General features: G+C 45.7%; 1 protein-coding gene across 2 annotated transcripts in view; it reads left to right on the top strand.

Annotated features, from left to right (window-relative positions):
- HLTF (helicase like transcription factor) overlaps positions 1-16,171 on the top strand; it is a 498,779-nt gene that overhangs the window by 293,725 nt on the left and 188,883 nt on the right. For both annotated transcript variants that reach the window (XM_078667983.1, XM_078667984.1), the window contains one exon: positions 9,440-9,561. In XM_078667983.1, the coding sequence (XP_078524109.1) occupies positions 9,440-9,561 (122 nt within the window). The remainder of the gene's footprint in view (positions 1-9,439; positions 9,562-16,171) is intronic.

Here is a 16,171-nt window from a genome sequence, read left to right as displayed (position 1 = left end):
TTCGGGTTTATCCACCCGAACAGCGGGTCCGGGATATTCAGGCTCTGATTCCCATCTTTCAGCCGTTATCCCGGGTCTCGGTCAGGTTGACGCTGCGGCTTCTGGGGCTGATGGCCTCCTGCATCCTGCTGGTGCATCACGCCAGGTGGCGGATGCGGGCTCTGCAGTGGGACCTGAAGTTTCAGTGGGCCCAGCATCAGGGCAACCTATCCGACCACGTCCTGATCTCGGAGGGCACTGCGAGACAGCTGCAGTGGTGGCTCACGGACCGCGATTGGGTCAGCGGCAGATCCCTCTCCCTTCCCCAACCGGAGCACGTAGTTGTGACGGATGCGTCCCTCCAGGGCTGGGGAGGCCACATGGGAGAGGCGGAGATCAGAGGCCTCTGGTCTCCGGCGGAGGCCCGGCTCCACATCAACCTTTTGGAGTTACGGGCGATTCGTCTAGCGCTGAAAGCATTCCTCCCCTCTGTCCGGGGGAGTGTAGTGCAGGTGTTCACCGACAACACCACTGCCATGTGGTACTGCAACAAACAGGGCGGGGTGGGGTCGTTGACCCTTTGCCAGGAGGCTCTGCGCCTCTGGCAATGGCTGGAACGCCAGGGCGTGACCCTGGTGGCTCAACACCTGGCAGGTTCTCTGAACGCCAGGGCGGACGAGCTCAGCCGTCGGTGCATGATGGATCACGAATGGCGTCTGAACTCTGACGTGGCGCAAGGCCTCTTTCATCGATGGGGAGAGCCTTGGTTAGATCTATTCGCCACCGAAGAGAACGCGCAATGTCATCAGTTCTGCGTGTTGGAATTTCCAAGGCGGCACTCGCTCGGAGACGCTTTTCGTTGCGAGTGGAGTTGCGGTCTACTGTACGCCTTTCCGCCTATACCACTTCTACCCAGAGTGCTGAAGAAAATCAAGCGCGACCGGGCCCAAGTCATCCTTGTGGCTCCGGACTGGGCAAGAAGGTACTGGTATCCAGAGCTACTCAGTATGTCAGTCGATCCCCCGAATCGTCTGCCTCTTCAGGAGGACCTTCTGTCGCAGCAGCAGGGGACGGTCCTCCACCCGAACCTGTCCAGTCTCCACCTCCATGCTTGGAGATTGAGCGGCGACAGTTGAGGCCATTTGACTTGCCTCCTGAGGTCTGTAACGTCATTCTGGCAGCCAGGCGTCCCTCCACAAAGTCGTTATACGCCTGCAGGTGGAACAGATTTGTGGCATGGTGCACAGCAAAGGCTGTGGATCCTTTTGCTGCCCCTCTTTCTGAGGTTCTTCTCTTCCTTCTTTCTCTTGCCCAGCAGGGCTCTGCTCTGGGCACTATCAAGGGCTACCTTTCTGCTCTTTCAGCCTTTCAGAGGCTGCCTGATCAACCTTCTTTGTTCAAGTCCCCTATTGTAAATAGATTTCTAAAGGGCATCACTCACACATTACCTCCTGTTCCGTTTGTGATGCCTCAGTGGGACTTGAACCTGGTTCTTACGTTTCTGATGTGTGCTCCCTTTGAGCCACTTCACAATTGTCCTCTTCGCCTTCTTACTCTGAAGACTGCTTTCCTGGTTGCCATCACCTCTGCCAGGAGGGTGAGTGAGCTCCAGGCCTTTCTGTCCATCCGGACAATGTGGTGTTGCGTACTAAGCCTTCTTTCCTGCCCAAGGTTGTCACAGCCTTCCACATCGGGCAGTCTATCACCTTGCCTACCTTCTTTCCGCCACCGCATCCCTCTAAAGAGGAAGAGCGGCTCCACCGTCTGGACCCAAAACGTGCGCTCTCATTCTGCTTGGATCGCACACGCCAGTTCCGGGTGGATGACCAACTCTTTGTTGGTTACGTGGGCGCTAAGAAGGGGAAAGCGGTACACAAGAGGACCATCTCCCGGTGGATCATCTTGTGTATCCAGGCGTGCTACTCCTTGGCTAGAAAGGAGCCCCCTGTTGGATTACGGGCTCACTCCACCCACGGCGACTACAACTGCCCTGGGCCGGGGAGTGCCCTTACAAGACATCTGTCAGGCAGCTACGTGGGCATCGCTGCACACGTTTGCAAGACACTACTGCCTGGACAGCCATGTCCGGAGGGATGGCTTCTTTGGCCGTTCCATCCTCCAGGACTTTCTGGTGTGATTATTGGTTCGCAGACCCACCACCGGGGTTGGTATTGCTGGGGTATCTATTCTAAGGTAAGGAATCTAATACTAACGTGTCTCTTTCAGATGCACAAGTTACTACTTGTGTAACGATATATCTGTAAGAGACATTAGTTAGTATTAGATTCCTTACCGACCCACCCATCCTCCCCGTTCTGCGAACCGATATCTAGGATTAGGGTTACCCCCTTTCAGGGCCCTAGTTTCAAAGGCACCAGTGTTGGTTTTTAACATGGCTCTGCGTTTCTGGCGCGGAAAAGCTGTGTCTAAGAACTGACGTCAGCACGCGGAGGCGGCGTCTAAGTACTCCGACGACGTCATCACGGCGCCGACGACGGACGCGGAGCCGCAGACAACGCCTACCGACGTGCAAGGGTACTGCTACGCAAAAGTTTCTGGATCCAGTCTGACGCCTGGGGATATTCTAAGGTAAGGAATCTAATACGAACTAATGTCTCTTACAGATATATCGTTACACAAGTAGTAACTTGTGCGTCTTAAATCAATGTACTTCTACGGTCTGGGCATAGTGGGAGGAAGTCAGGATTTGCTCCGCTAGGTGGTCCGGTGCTTGGCAGGGCAGAGCATATTAGGAGCTGTGGGGAAAACTGCGAGTGGAACGGGAGCGGCCATTTTGGGGTCAGTCAGCCTGACTCTCTATCGGGACGGTATTCTAGGCAGAACCGGCGGAGAATTGCACTCCGATCCAGGCTCACAGCATCCCATACCCAGGTGTAGCCCACCGTCGGCCTCGCAACTCCCGCGGGTCCAGATCAGGGCTGTCCAGGACTGAGGGAAATCTTGTTGTCTCCCTCTCCTTTCTTTACTGCGGAGATTGCAACAGGATGGGTTCACAAGTGGTGAGATCATACCTTGGCTCCACCACCGGATGCCTGGGTTGATCTAACGGACAGAGCTGCCGACTTTGGAGCTGGGGAACCAGGTTGGAGGCTGGCATCGCCTCAACATCCTGTAATTCTGGGCAAATCACTCAGTTTTCCTGTGCCTACCAAAAAATGAATGTGTCCTTGTGTAATGTAACTGATGCTCATGTAAAGCACTCCAGTACCTTTGGGTCAACTTTGCGCTATATAAAACTGCAACAAAAATAAATAAATAGGAAGAAATGAGAGTGCCAAGATGCATGAAATCCACCCACTGCCAGAGTTGTTAAAAAATATCCTTAAACTGCAAGTCTTATCCAGCCGACATTGTGAGCCCCTTTATGGTGTTTCATTCTTTTTTTTCTGCTCTGTTTGGATCTTCTGTTTAAATTTCTGTAAAACCTTGAATTGTTCGTGTAAATAGGCAAATAGGCATAGAAAAGGGAAAGTTCTAACTCCCGGACTGTTAAACTAAAAAGTAATAGAGGCAAAGGGGTACTAGAAATAAAAAAAAAAGTTGTATTTTCTAAACAAATGTACACAAAGAATAGATGTTGTCAAACTATTGTATAAATTATCGGTGAAGCATCACCAGGAGTATCCATGTCTCGTTCGTGGAGGGGGTGCTGGAGGAGGTAGGCCCTAGCACGCTGTGCCCAGCTCTGGAAGATTCATCTTCCATGCGAGTCACTATTTTGGAGTCTCCATACTGAGAATATAATTCAAAATAGCAGTGGCAAATAATGTCCCTCACAATGTCATGGTCCAGACGCTCATGATCGAGGCCTTTGTGCTTAATGGGTCAATAGTATACTAGCCTGATCTTGTTTAAATTTAGCGGTGGAATAAGATTCAGTGTCTAGTGGACGCTTCATCTTCTGGCGTTTGTTCAGCCATATGGAGCCATCCGAGCCCTCAAACGCTTTCAAAAAATGAATTGGATAGTCTATGTATAGCATTCACCTCTTGCTTTTCTTGAAAGAAACTATGCTGCACATTGCAATTTTTGAAAACGAGGTTACCATTGCAATTTGTTTCCCTAAGCATAATGCCCATTCCAGGCTTCAGTACTGTGTTATTGGCAGCATGGATTAATCTGGTAAAATTTAAATTGAAACCTAACTTTAAACAAGCAATGGCTGACCCAAACAAGACAGCAGTCGTTCCCAAAGTCTGGATGTTTGGTGTTGATGACTCCCTCTGGCAATACCTAAAACTGTCTGTAGCCAGACCTAAAATTAAGTAGAGTCATGAAAGAAAAGAAATGTGAGGTAGTGTGCCAAAAAAGTAGAAAGAGTAACACAATCCTTCATTAACATATAAGCAGTAAACAGGGTTGATTACAAGGTCGGCTGAACAACTCTAAAGTCTGATACACACCCCAAGTCATACATGGGAAGCTTATATTTGTTCTCTCATAAATGCAGAACAACAACTAACAGAATGCAACGTAAGGACTATTTGAGCTGCTCCCACTGGACAGGGACAGGGTCAGAAACCCTACCAGTCCCCATTCACAGTTGTTAAAAGAGCTAAAACACGACTTCCCTCCCCCCACACCAGTATCCCTCCCCCACATGTAGAGAGGGATTGGTTTACCTGCTGTGGAAACACCTGCACCTTCCCAGCACACCAGGCAACACACATCGGCCTTGGGCAGAGCTCCCATTCTCCATGGCCACTGACCCATGTCAGTGGCACACGAAACAGCCCATTTAAAACCACCGGCATCAGAGTGGCCACATGGAAGATCAGCGAGCCCCATGAGTTCCTTTTATCTAGAAAAAAGTGATAATTCTGTAATTAAACCTGCCACGTTTCTTTTCCATATAAAGCTGTACCTGCATACAGAGTAATAGCATTACCAAAGTTCTGGAAAAATGTGTTCAACAACTGAGCCAACCCATCTCTGAATTCAAACTTCTGAATGACTGCCAGTCGGGTTTCAGACCAAATCACAGTACTGAAACGGCAATTCTGCACATAGTGGATGACGCTCTAATTGCGCTAGACCGTAATGAAACCTGGCTCCTAATTCTGCTCGACCTTTCGTCCGCATTCAACACGGTAAGCCATGGCAAAATACTAGACCGACTGGGGGAAAGGATGGGATTAGTGGGCACAGTCCTTGAGTTATTTAGATCCTTCTTAGAGACGAGATCGCAAAATTCTTGGTGAACCAAACACTCTCAGCATCATCCCCAAATCTTATTGGAGTACCACAGGGAACCACACTATCCCCTGCTGTACTCAATCTATAGGTAGAACCAGTAACCTAAATATTACAGGAGGCAAACATCTCCTTCCACATATATGCAGATGACACACAGCTATATATCAAGATTACATCGTTAGAAGAGATCATCATCATGAACCAGGCTTTAAAGATGACCGTCCATTGGCTAACTAATAATCATCTCAATCTTAACCCGCATAATAGAGAATTCCTTCTGATTTCCCCCCAGAAAAGTTTTAAGAGTATTTTTGGAATGGACCAAGTTGATCACTGCGCTAAACTGTACTCCAAGTTTAGTAGACTCAACCAAGTCTCTTGGAATTACGCTAGATAAGACCATGAACATGCAAACCCACATTGGCACAAAATGCCCGATTCCATCTGAGCTATCTTAGAAAATTGAAACCTTTTATAGGTACATCAGACCTCAAAACGGCTGTCCAGGCATTATTCATCTCGAGGATTGAGTACAGATGCACAACTTTATCAGGAGTACCCAAGATTTCAACAGCCACGCTAAAAGCTTGTCTCAATGCAGCCACAAGACTTAGAACAGGCTCCAGAAAGTTTGACCACATCAACCCACATCTGAAAGCGCTTAATTGTCTGCCCTACGAAGCAAGAATCCAACTAAAGATGGCATGTCACACACAAAGCGATGCATTACAAAACACCACTATACCTAACCCAGCAAATCACATTATCAGGAGGCAGCAGAGTCTCACGGAGCAATGTAGATCTCTTACTGAAACCTGCCCTCTTCTGAAAGAAGAGAACTTATGACAGAGCTTTCTCTGGAGCGACACCAAGAATTTGCAACTCACTCCCGCGATCATTAGAATAATTTCGTCCACTTCAGCTTTAACAAAAGAAGCTAAGACTTTTCTTGTGAGCAAATTCCTCCCATAATAACAGTAGACCAGACACTGTTAGGATACTTTTCTGTTCCCATACTATGATAATACTAATCGACTTATAGTAGTTGTTAGGACATGTATATATGTTTTTGTAAGCACAAATGTCTCTCTCGCAAATTGATTTATGCTTGTCACTTTTGCTTAAAGGTCATTACAAGCCTGCTGTCGAAAGTTGAAGGCAATGTAAATGTGAAGCGCTCCGATACCCTATCTGACTCATGTCCGCGCCAATTAAAACATTGAATAAATAAATACCCAGCAGCAAAGTAGCCCTCGGATGCCTGCATATCTAGGCTTGAATCTGTCAAATAGTAAGTCGTGCTACTGTCCAAAAGCCTGGTGTATGACCTACTCTGCCCCAGCTCTACCAACAACACTGAGACACAGGACATATCTACTGTGTTTTTTTAATAGTCGAACATGTATATGCCCGAGATAACTGACTCAGTCCCATTCCTAACAGCCTGACATATGGTCCGGTCCTTTGAGTAAATGTTGCCAAACCTTTATAGACGTATATCCGACTCCTTTCCGGTGCTACAATAGTTTTCGACGCACCTGTTATGTCCCCAGCTCAACCAGCTTTACAGCGGGTTGGGTCTGACCTGTGTTTGGCATTGCTCCAGGCTTCCAGAGGCGCAGTACACTGCAGGCGAACTGCTCTGATTTATCTAATGTTTCGGGTGAGACTTCAGCCCGCCGTGTGTCTGACAGAGTGCATGCCTCAGTGTCCCACTTGACACTTCACAGATTTACCAACCTGACTTTTGATTGGCTGCCTTTCAGACTTTATCTTCAGGCGTGACAGATTCTGCTGCAGTTCTACCAGCCTTTCAAGCGTTCTGACTTGAGAGGGAGTAACTTTTCCCAGAGATGGGGCTGACAAAACAACTGCTCGTCTACAGTCTTACAAGTGCCTGGCATCTGACCCATTCAGACCCAGCCCTATCAGCCCTAGAGAGGGCCTGCCTGTTTGAAGACGTCTGCTTTTAAACTGACATTTTTGCAGGGCTTCTTCTCAGCCCCCAGGTGTTGGCAGGTAGGAGTTTACACCCCTAAAATCACGCACATCTCATCCGAGCTCCTGTTTCCTGTCATTACATTTGCAAGATCTATTTGTTATGGTTCGGGCTTGTTTGGTTAGTTTCCCTGCCACCCCTATCCTTACCTATCGCCTGCTTGCGGGGAGCTGCAGGCAGGCAATCAACTCTCTGTATGGAAAGGAAAGCTCACAGCCCAAGTTTCCCTTCACATGGAGATACCAAAAAGATGTCCCCATCACCCTCATTCAGTTTCTCAGGTGTTCACGTCTATTCTTCTTCACAGGAACTCAAAATATTCAGTGGGCACCAGTACAGCATCTCTTCAGCACCAGCGCAGCACCAACTCACCATCAGCACAGCATCACCTGAGCATCTCCAAAGCATCACTCAGCATCACTCATCTCCACCTCAGTATCACTGCACCACCTGAGCACTACCTACCCACAAGGACACCACCACCTCATGATCACTCAGTACAACCTCAGCACCAGCGCAGCGCCACCTCAGCATCAGCTTCAGCACAGCACCAACTCCGCATCACTCAGCACCACCTCCGCACCACCAAAGCATTACTCAGCACCACCTAAGTATCACTCAATACCACATGAGCACCACTTCTGCACAAGCACACCACCTCCTCAGTATCACTCTGCACCACCTCAGCACCAGCGCAGCACCACCTCGGCACCATTGCAGCCCCACCTCATCAGCAATTCAGCACCAACGCAGCACCACTGCAACATCAGCGCATCCCCAGCTCAGCATCAGCAAAGCATCCCCTCACCACAGCACCAAGCAAGCATCACTCAGCACCACCTGAGCACCAGTTCAACACCACCATTTCAGTATGACTCAGCACTGCAGCATCACTCAGCACCACCTCAGTATCACTCCGCATCACCTCTGCACCAGCACACCACCGCCTCAGCACCACCTGAGTATCACTCAACACCACCTCAGTCTGCCATCGGAATCTGACATCTGTTGATTCTCCCCTAGTATCCGTCCTCTGCTCATGTTGAAATTCAGGTACTATTTCCCAACCCTCAACCCTCCCGTTGTTTATGTCCCCCCCCCCCCCTAACAAAACAAAAAGCTATAACAAATAAGTATTAGAACGGGAAACATCCTTTTCAACGCAACTTTTACCACGCAGTGCTTTTACATCGCAACGTTTACAACGCAAACCATTACAACGCATTGCGCTGGGGGGCGCTCTAGGATAGGGAATAGATTTAATTTACTATCCAACACCTTCCCTACTATCCACGGGGACTGGAGTTGGAATAGTAAATTAAACTATTCACTATCCAGCACCCCAAAGCGCTATGCGTTGTAATAGTATGCGTTGTAAAAACTGCGATGTAAAAGCATGCGTTGTAATGTCATACATCCATTAGAACAGTAGGAAGAAGTTGCAAGCATTGTAAGGGCAAACAAAATTAGAAGACTTTTTTATGTTAATTATTTTTTTAACAGGGTTGTTCAGTTGTACATAATGTCTTCTTTGTTATTTCTAAGGTAGCAAAAATGCTTACAACACTTTTTAATCATAACCTTTCTGCATGCTGCACAGCAGCCACAGTGGTCTACGACATATCGTAAAGACATTGGCAAACCAATAGCTCTGGCTAAACACTTATAAGGTCCCAAAGATGAGCCCTATTGACTATGCCAATGCTTCTTAAGTCTTCACTTCCTAGGCTCTGTCCCTTTGTAAGGTTTTAATGGGAAGGTGATGGATGCTGAACATGAGTGGCACACATTTCATGGTCACAACAAGAATGGGGTATCATGACAATAAATATTATAGTAGGATCAGTATAAAGGACTTGACAGTAATCAGAGTTATACTGTTTCATATATTTATTACTTTTGTAATGGGTACCATAACTTTGCAATTTGTGAGCGGCTTGGCATGTGTTTGTTACACCAGTTTACATATTACTCACCACAGACCCACAAGTCTCAATGGACGACTTCTCGCTGTTTCTTGTATTTACGTTTTGTCCTAATGGTTTCGTCGGGGTTGCCTACAGTATGAAAAAGAAAGCGCTCTACATATTGTGCATATCTACATCTTCTCATATATACCCTTATTCTCAATTTTTATTTAGGGGGGGATGGGCAGAGACAATTATTCTGGAGTACCTTGAGAGATCAGTCTTTGCTGTCACATTTAAAACCTATGTCAAGTATTGTCTTTCTTTGCAATTTTAGGTACTTTAATGAGGGAACAGTTCTGACACACTACGCAGATGTTCTTGCTCTTCTGGTCCGATTAAGACAGCTGTGTTGTCATCCGCATCTTGTCACTAATACTTCTTCTAGTGCTCCTTCAGGTTTGTACATTCATATTTTATGTGCATTTTGTATTAAACAGGAACCCTGAATTAATATAAGTATCTCCCGCTCCAGTTTGTCCTATGTATTACTATTATGCGAATTAGTCATATTTTAACACAGTTTTTGATGTATTTACAACACTAGGCACTTTTGCTTGGAGTATTACCCAATAGGAACACTTTCTGCCTCTTGGGTTTATTTCATCTGTCCAATAGCACTGGGATCTTTTGCCTCAGAGTGCACATTGATCCAGTATGGCTAGAATGTGTTTTTCTTGTGCTCATCTTATTATTTCTTGTCTTGTCTCTCCATAGTCCCCTCTCTTCATAAATATATAGCTTTATTGGGTGGGCTCCTGAACACATATAGACTGATTGATTCAACTCCTTCGCCCCCAGTCCCTCTTGAGCCAAATTCCTCCCGGGCATTGTGTTGGAGAGGGGTACTAAATAATTTTACAATCAAATGTACAGAGCATTGGCAAAGCCTTTAGGCAACGTTTTACAGTATGGGTGAGATGGGTAGCATTCCCCTCCCCCCCACAAAAAAACACACAAAAAGAGACCCAGTAACACAGCTGCATCATTTTGCAGGTGCATGCATATTGACGTGTGTGTGTGTGAGCACATGTGCGCCTACAAAATTGCGCAGGCATAATTTTTTCATTTTTTTTATTATTATTTACAGATGCTGCTAAAACATTAAAATAAAGCAATGTGAACGCTTTTTCTTCCTTGCTTTTAGTAGATGGATGGTTCGGCAGCAATTTAGTGTGAAGGGCCCCCAACCCCACCAAAAAAAGTAAAAAATATTTTTTCAAAAGATAATGGGTGTGGGTTGCAGTGGATGAGTGGTGGGGAAAGGCAACACACAAAGGAGAGCAGCACGGGAAGACAGAGGAGAAGCTCGCAAGCCAGAAAGTGACATACACCGAGGGGCATGCAGGGAGTTTGGCGGAGAGAAGCACACAAGAGAGAGCTCGCAACATGAGGGAGACAGCAGCACAGAGCTTAGAGTGGGTGTTTGGCAGAAGCAGCACTCAAGGAAGAGAGCTGCAAAATAAATGGAGTGCTTCAGCAAAAAGAAAAAAGTGGCCAGTCAGAGAGATGGGTACAAGGCTATGCACAAGATGGACCAGCTACATCAAGGAAAGCCATTATAAATATGACGCAATAAAGCTAACCAATGGTAAGCAGTGGGCGGGCTAAACACCCCTGTAAGTTCTTGGTAAGCAAACACATTATGTGTTCTGCAACCAGACAGCGTTTGCTGTGTGGTGGGTTCAACTTAAAAACCAAACAAATAATAACAGCCATACCACACAGCATGAACTAGGGAGTGTGTAGCAGGGTGGTAACCCGGGGAGTTATGCAATCTATAAATTAAAGGTCTGTTTTTCAATATTTAACTTCTACAAACTTAAGGCAGCCTAAGAGAAGAAAAAAGTCAGTTTGATTGTTGCCGGGACAATTTAGTGAATGCATGCTTCATGTACTGTTAGAAAATTAGTTTAAAAAATAAGTCCTTCAAGTTGGAATGCTGCAAACGGTACACCCTAAAGAAGAGGAAACATTGCACAAGGTTCAAAAAAGCACATCCAATAGGATGCTGTAACAACTTTCAAAATGGGCGGTGCTGCCATCCATGTTATTGCAAAAAACACAGTTGATGGACAGAATGTAGAACAAGGTCATACATTCACCCCAGTACAAGGATCTGGGCCTAAATCCATCGTTTTTTTGCACTCCACACTACCCTGGGTTAGACACTGGCGATTGGTGTGGAGTGCAAAAAAACGATGGATTTAGGCCCGGATCCTTGTACTGGGATGAATGTGTGAAATTGTTATACATTCTGTCCATCAACTGTGGTTTTTGCAATTTTCACCCCGAGTGGGCTGGATATGCTCAGATGTGAGTCCCAGGCTCTCCACACCACTGGAGTCAAGCTATCCAGGCTGATGAAGGCCGATAGCCAGAAACCGGTCCTTGGATGCTTGATTCCGGTCTGGGAAAGACATGGCTTGGTAGTTCGGACTGGACTGTTACCATGAGGCACAGGGTCAGTGGTGATTTGCATATAGCCAGTGTCTAACCCAGGGTGGTGTGGAGTGCAAAAAAACGATGGATTTAGGCCCAGATCCTTGTACTGGGATGAATGTATGACATTGTTCTACATTCTGTCCATCAACTGTGTTTTTTGCAATTTTCACCCCGAGTGGGCTGGGTATGCTCAGACGTGAGTCCCAGGCTCTCCACACCACTGGAGTCAAGCTATCCAGGCTGATGAAGGCTGATAGCCAGAAACCGGTCCTTGGATGCTTGATTCCGGTCTGGGAAAGACATGGCTTGGTAGTTCGGACTGGACTGTTCCCATGAGGCACAGGGTCAGAGCTGATTTGCATATAGCCAGTGTCTAACCCAGGGTGGTGGGGAGTGCAAAAAAACGATGGATTTAGGCCCAGATCCTTGTACTGGGATGAATGTATGACATTGTTCTACATTCTGTCCATCAACTGTGTTTTTTGCCATCCATGTTATGTCATAGAAATCATAGGGGTTGTGTAAAATCCATGTGTTACACAAGGGCTAGCAAATAAGCCACACCCATTCAACTGAAGAATGGTGGTTCAAAAGATTTTGTCTAGTGGTTCACAATGGAGCAATTTGCCCTAAATATATTAGCAAAGTATGGCGTGCTAGGGTGCTGGCTTTTACAAGAGCGCATGTTCCATTGAATGGCCACTAAGTTTGCATCAGCGTAGTGCAGCTTTACTTCTAAACCTATCTAGCGCAAAAACAATACAATGCTGAATTTGGATTTCTGTGCACATTTATTTGTGCATTACACAAGTAAAGTGTCTTCGTTTGTTTTGATTTTATTAAAATCTTTGTTCTCTTTACACCTCAAATTACAAAAAAATAAGGGCCTCATTTGAAGGTTTCTTGCTGTTGATATATTTTGAAATACATAATTCCATCACTTTTCAGTCAAGGGAAAAAAGTAAACACCAATTTCCATGTTAAAGAAGCAGCAGTTTGTCATGAGACATTGCATGACACTTGACCTCTCTTTGCCCTTGAACTCACAACAAATGAAACAAGATAAAAAGTAGTTTAAAGGCCTCTTTCTTACTCATTCTTTTTGCTGAACTTCTGTAGGGTTATCCTGTGGGTGCTACAGCACCTTTTCCACACCCCTACTTCTGTCTTACAACAAAATGTTGTTGCAAATATGGAGTGCTTGGGTTTTCCCTAGATATAGACCAATTTATAGTTGGAGAAAGGTGTCTCAGTTTTGATCGCTGGAATTTACCATTAGTATGTTTATAAAGGATGACTTCACCCTAGATTGGAATTTCTTTATGCATTTTTCTGTTGTACCAGTAAAAATCATGCATACGTTCTATGTAAAATGATTTCTCAAGACTGTGTTGATATGGATTTGCAAAGCAAACATGGTAATTGTGGAAATTTGTGGATTGTTGCATTATGGAAGTAGATTAGATTGTGAAGTTTACCCTATTATGAGCAAAGAATGGATTAAGTGCAGCCTAGCTGTGATTTGTGCTAGTCTCCACCCCTTGCCCCCTTGCTAAAAACCTCTCTTCAGGACGCCAATTGCATCACAATTTTTAAAGGGACTGACACTTAAGTCTTTCATTGTGCTGATATGGAAGCCAATCTATCATGGGTTGATAAAGCGCAACTACTCACCCGTGAGGGTCCCAAGGTGCTGAGCGGAGGTGGGGAGCAAGTCCGTCTAAGTTCTGGGACCCACAAAACCTTTCCAAGGGGCGACTGTTCCAAGAGCCGGTTCCACAAGTAGTACTAACAGCGGACGCATCACTGAAAGGTTGGGGAGCCCACTTACTTCAATACACAGTCCAAGGGCCCTGGACAATCAAACAAAAGACACTGCATATCAACCACTTGGAGTTGCTTGCAATATTTCTGGCACTGAAAGCATTCCAGAAATACTTGTACAACAAGGCTGTGTTGATCCGGACGGACAACATGACAGCCATGTATTACATCCAGAAACGAGGAGGGACACACTCTCCACAGCTGTCTCACCTAGCACAGAGCATATGGAGGTGGGCAATTCCCAAAAACATTTTTCTCCTAGCAGAACACCTGCCAGGGAAAGACAATCAAATAGCAGATCTGTTAAGCAGACACAGCCAACAGCTACACGAATGAGTGATTCACCCTCAAGTTCTCCAACCATTCTTCCAAGAATGGGGGCATCCAGAAATAGATCTGTTTGCCACAAACAAAAACTTAAAATGCCAGTACTTTGCCACCAGGTGCCCACATCCGGTGTCACAGGGCAATGCGATATGGATGAACTGGTCAGGCAGATTTGCGTACGCTTTTCCACCAGCCCCACTAATTCCGCTGGTGGCACGCAAACTACGCCAGCAGTCACTCACAATGATCCTGGTTGCTCCCGCATGGGCAAGACAGCCATGGTACACAACATTCCTAGAACTTTCAGTAGTTCCCCACCAAAGACTGCGCCTCTCGCCCCATCTTTTAACCCAGAACCATGGAGGAATCAGGCCCCCAGATCCCAATCAGATGAACCTAGCGATCTAGCTCCTGAAGTCTTGGAGTTCGGATACCTTAACTTGCCTTCTGATTGCATGAACATTATCAAGGAGACAAGACGGCCAACTACTATAGAGCATGCTATGCAGCTAAATGGAAAAGATTTGTAATTTATTGCAATAATAACCAAATCAATCCATTAGATGCTTCCATCCAAAACATTATCTGTTACCTCTTGCATCTTCAAAGATGCAATCTAGCATACTCTTCCATAAGGCTACATCTTGCTGCTATAGCAGCATATCTCCAGAACAGACAACACCTGTCCCTGTTTAGAGTACCCCCAATCAAAGCTTTTATGGAAGGTCTTAAAAGGATAATCCCTCCAAAGCACCCACCTTCACCAGTCTGTAACTTAAATATAGTTCTTACCAGACTTATGGGACCTCCTTTCGAACCACTCCATTCATGTGAATTACAATTTCTAACATGGAAGGTGGCATTTTTGCTTGCCATTACCTCCTTCAGAAGAGTGAGTGAGTTACAGGCACTAACCATTCAAGAACCTTTCATGCAAATACATGCAAATAAGGTAGTACTTCGGACTAACCCTAAGTTCATGCCAGAAGTCATATCCAGGTTCCATATCAATCAATCCATAGAATTGCCAGTTTTCTTCCGAAATCCACAGTCAGTGGCTGAAAGAGCCCTACACACACTAGATGTAAGGAGAGCTCTGCTATATTATGTTGACAGGACTAAATCATTTAGGAAAACAAAGCAACTGTTAGTTGCTTTTTCCCCACAACATAAAGGTAATCCCATCTCAAAATCAGGAATAGCCAGATGGACAGTTAAATGCATTCAAATATGCTATCAATAAACTAAACGCACTCTAACAGTTCCCCCAAAAGCACACACTACGCATAAAATTGGGGCATCCATTGCTTTCCTAGGGAATATTCCTCTTGAAGACATATGTAGGGCAGCTACATGGTCTACCATACACACTTTCACTAAACACTATTGTGTAGACGTGCAAACAAAGCAGCAAGCTGCTGTAGGCCAGGCTGTCCTTAAAACTCTTTTTCAAACTGCTGCAGCTGGTACAGGTGACCACCGCTAGAGGAGATACTGCTATACAGTCTATGCTAAAATATGAATTCAGCAGCCCACATGCCTCGAACGGAAAATGCTACTTACCAGTATGCATCTGTTCTTGGCATGTAGGGCTGCTGACATTCATATCGCCCACCCTCCTCCCCGGTGCCTGTCGCAGCTGCAGGATTCTCTTTTGCATGGCTATCTCTTACTTTACTATACTCCATCTTTGCCACAATGGCGAAAAACAATCTAAGGATGGAGAAGATGCCCATGCGCACTGTAGTCCAGGGGAGGAGTCACCTATCGCATGATATTTCGAAGACTCTTCCAGGACAACAAGGTGCAATCATCCGGACCCAACACTATGCTAAGATATGAATGTCAGCAGCCCTACATGCCAAGAACAGATGCATACTGGTAAGTAGCATTTTCCTTTCTTCTAAATGTGATTTCATGCTAAACCCGGTACTGAAAATCATTGTATGCTTTCTGTCCTCCACTCCTTTTTTCCAATGAAGAGGTTTTTGTGTAGGTTTTTACACAAGGAAGGTCCTGAGCTGATAAAAACAAGGGATTTAGATAAGCGGAACAACATCATGTCTTGTTTTTCATCATTAAGTAAGATTAAGACGCGTCAGGAAGAAAATATCCAGAAGCAAGTGGTCTGTTTCAAGGTCTGTTATGAGCAGGCTCAAAAAGCAGCATCAAAGTCTATTAGCACATTTGATGAGAAGAAGGGGAGCAGCATTTTTACTATGAGTGGGTATACCTATCTCAGGCTTCTCTCAGTGTTTCCTGGTTGTTGCTTCCTAGTTAACCAGACACTGTTGTCTGAACTCTGAAGCAAAGAGAGAGGATTGAGCAGCTTTCTAAGATACCTTGCTTTAGAGTTAAAAAGAAGGGGAATCTGGCAGAAGTAGTAATCTCTAGCAGAAGTTAATTATGTGTG

Source organism: Lissotriton helveticus, chromosome 11 (genome assembly GCF_964261635.1).
Source record: "Lissotriton helveticus chromosome 11, aLisHel1.1, whole genome shotgun sequence".
Lineage (NCBI taxonomy): Eukaryota > Metazoa > Chordata > Amphibia > Caudata > Salamandridae > Lissotriton > Lissotriton helveticus.
The sequence above is the reverse complement of the archived record's forward strand: the minus strand, read 5'-3'. Positions and strand labels throughout refer to the sequence as shown.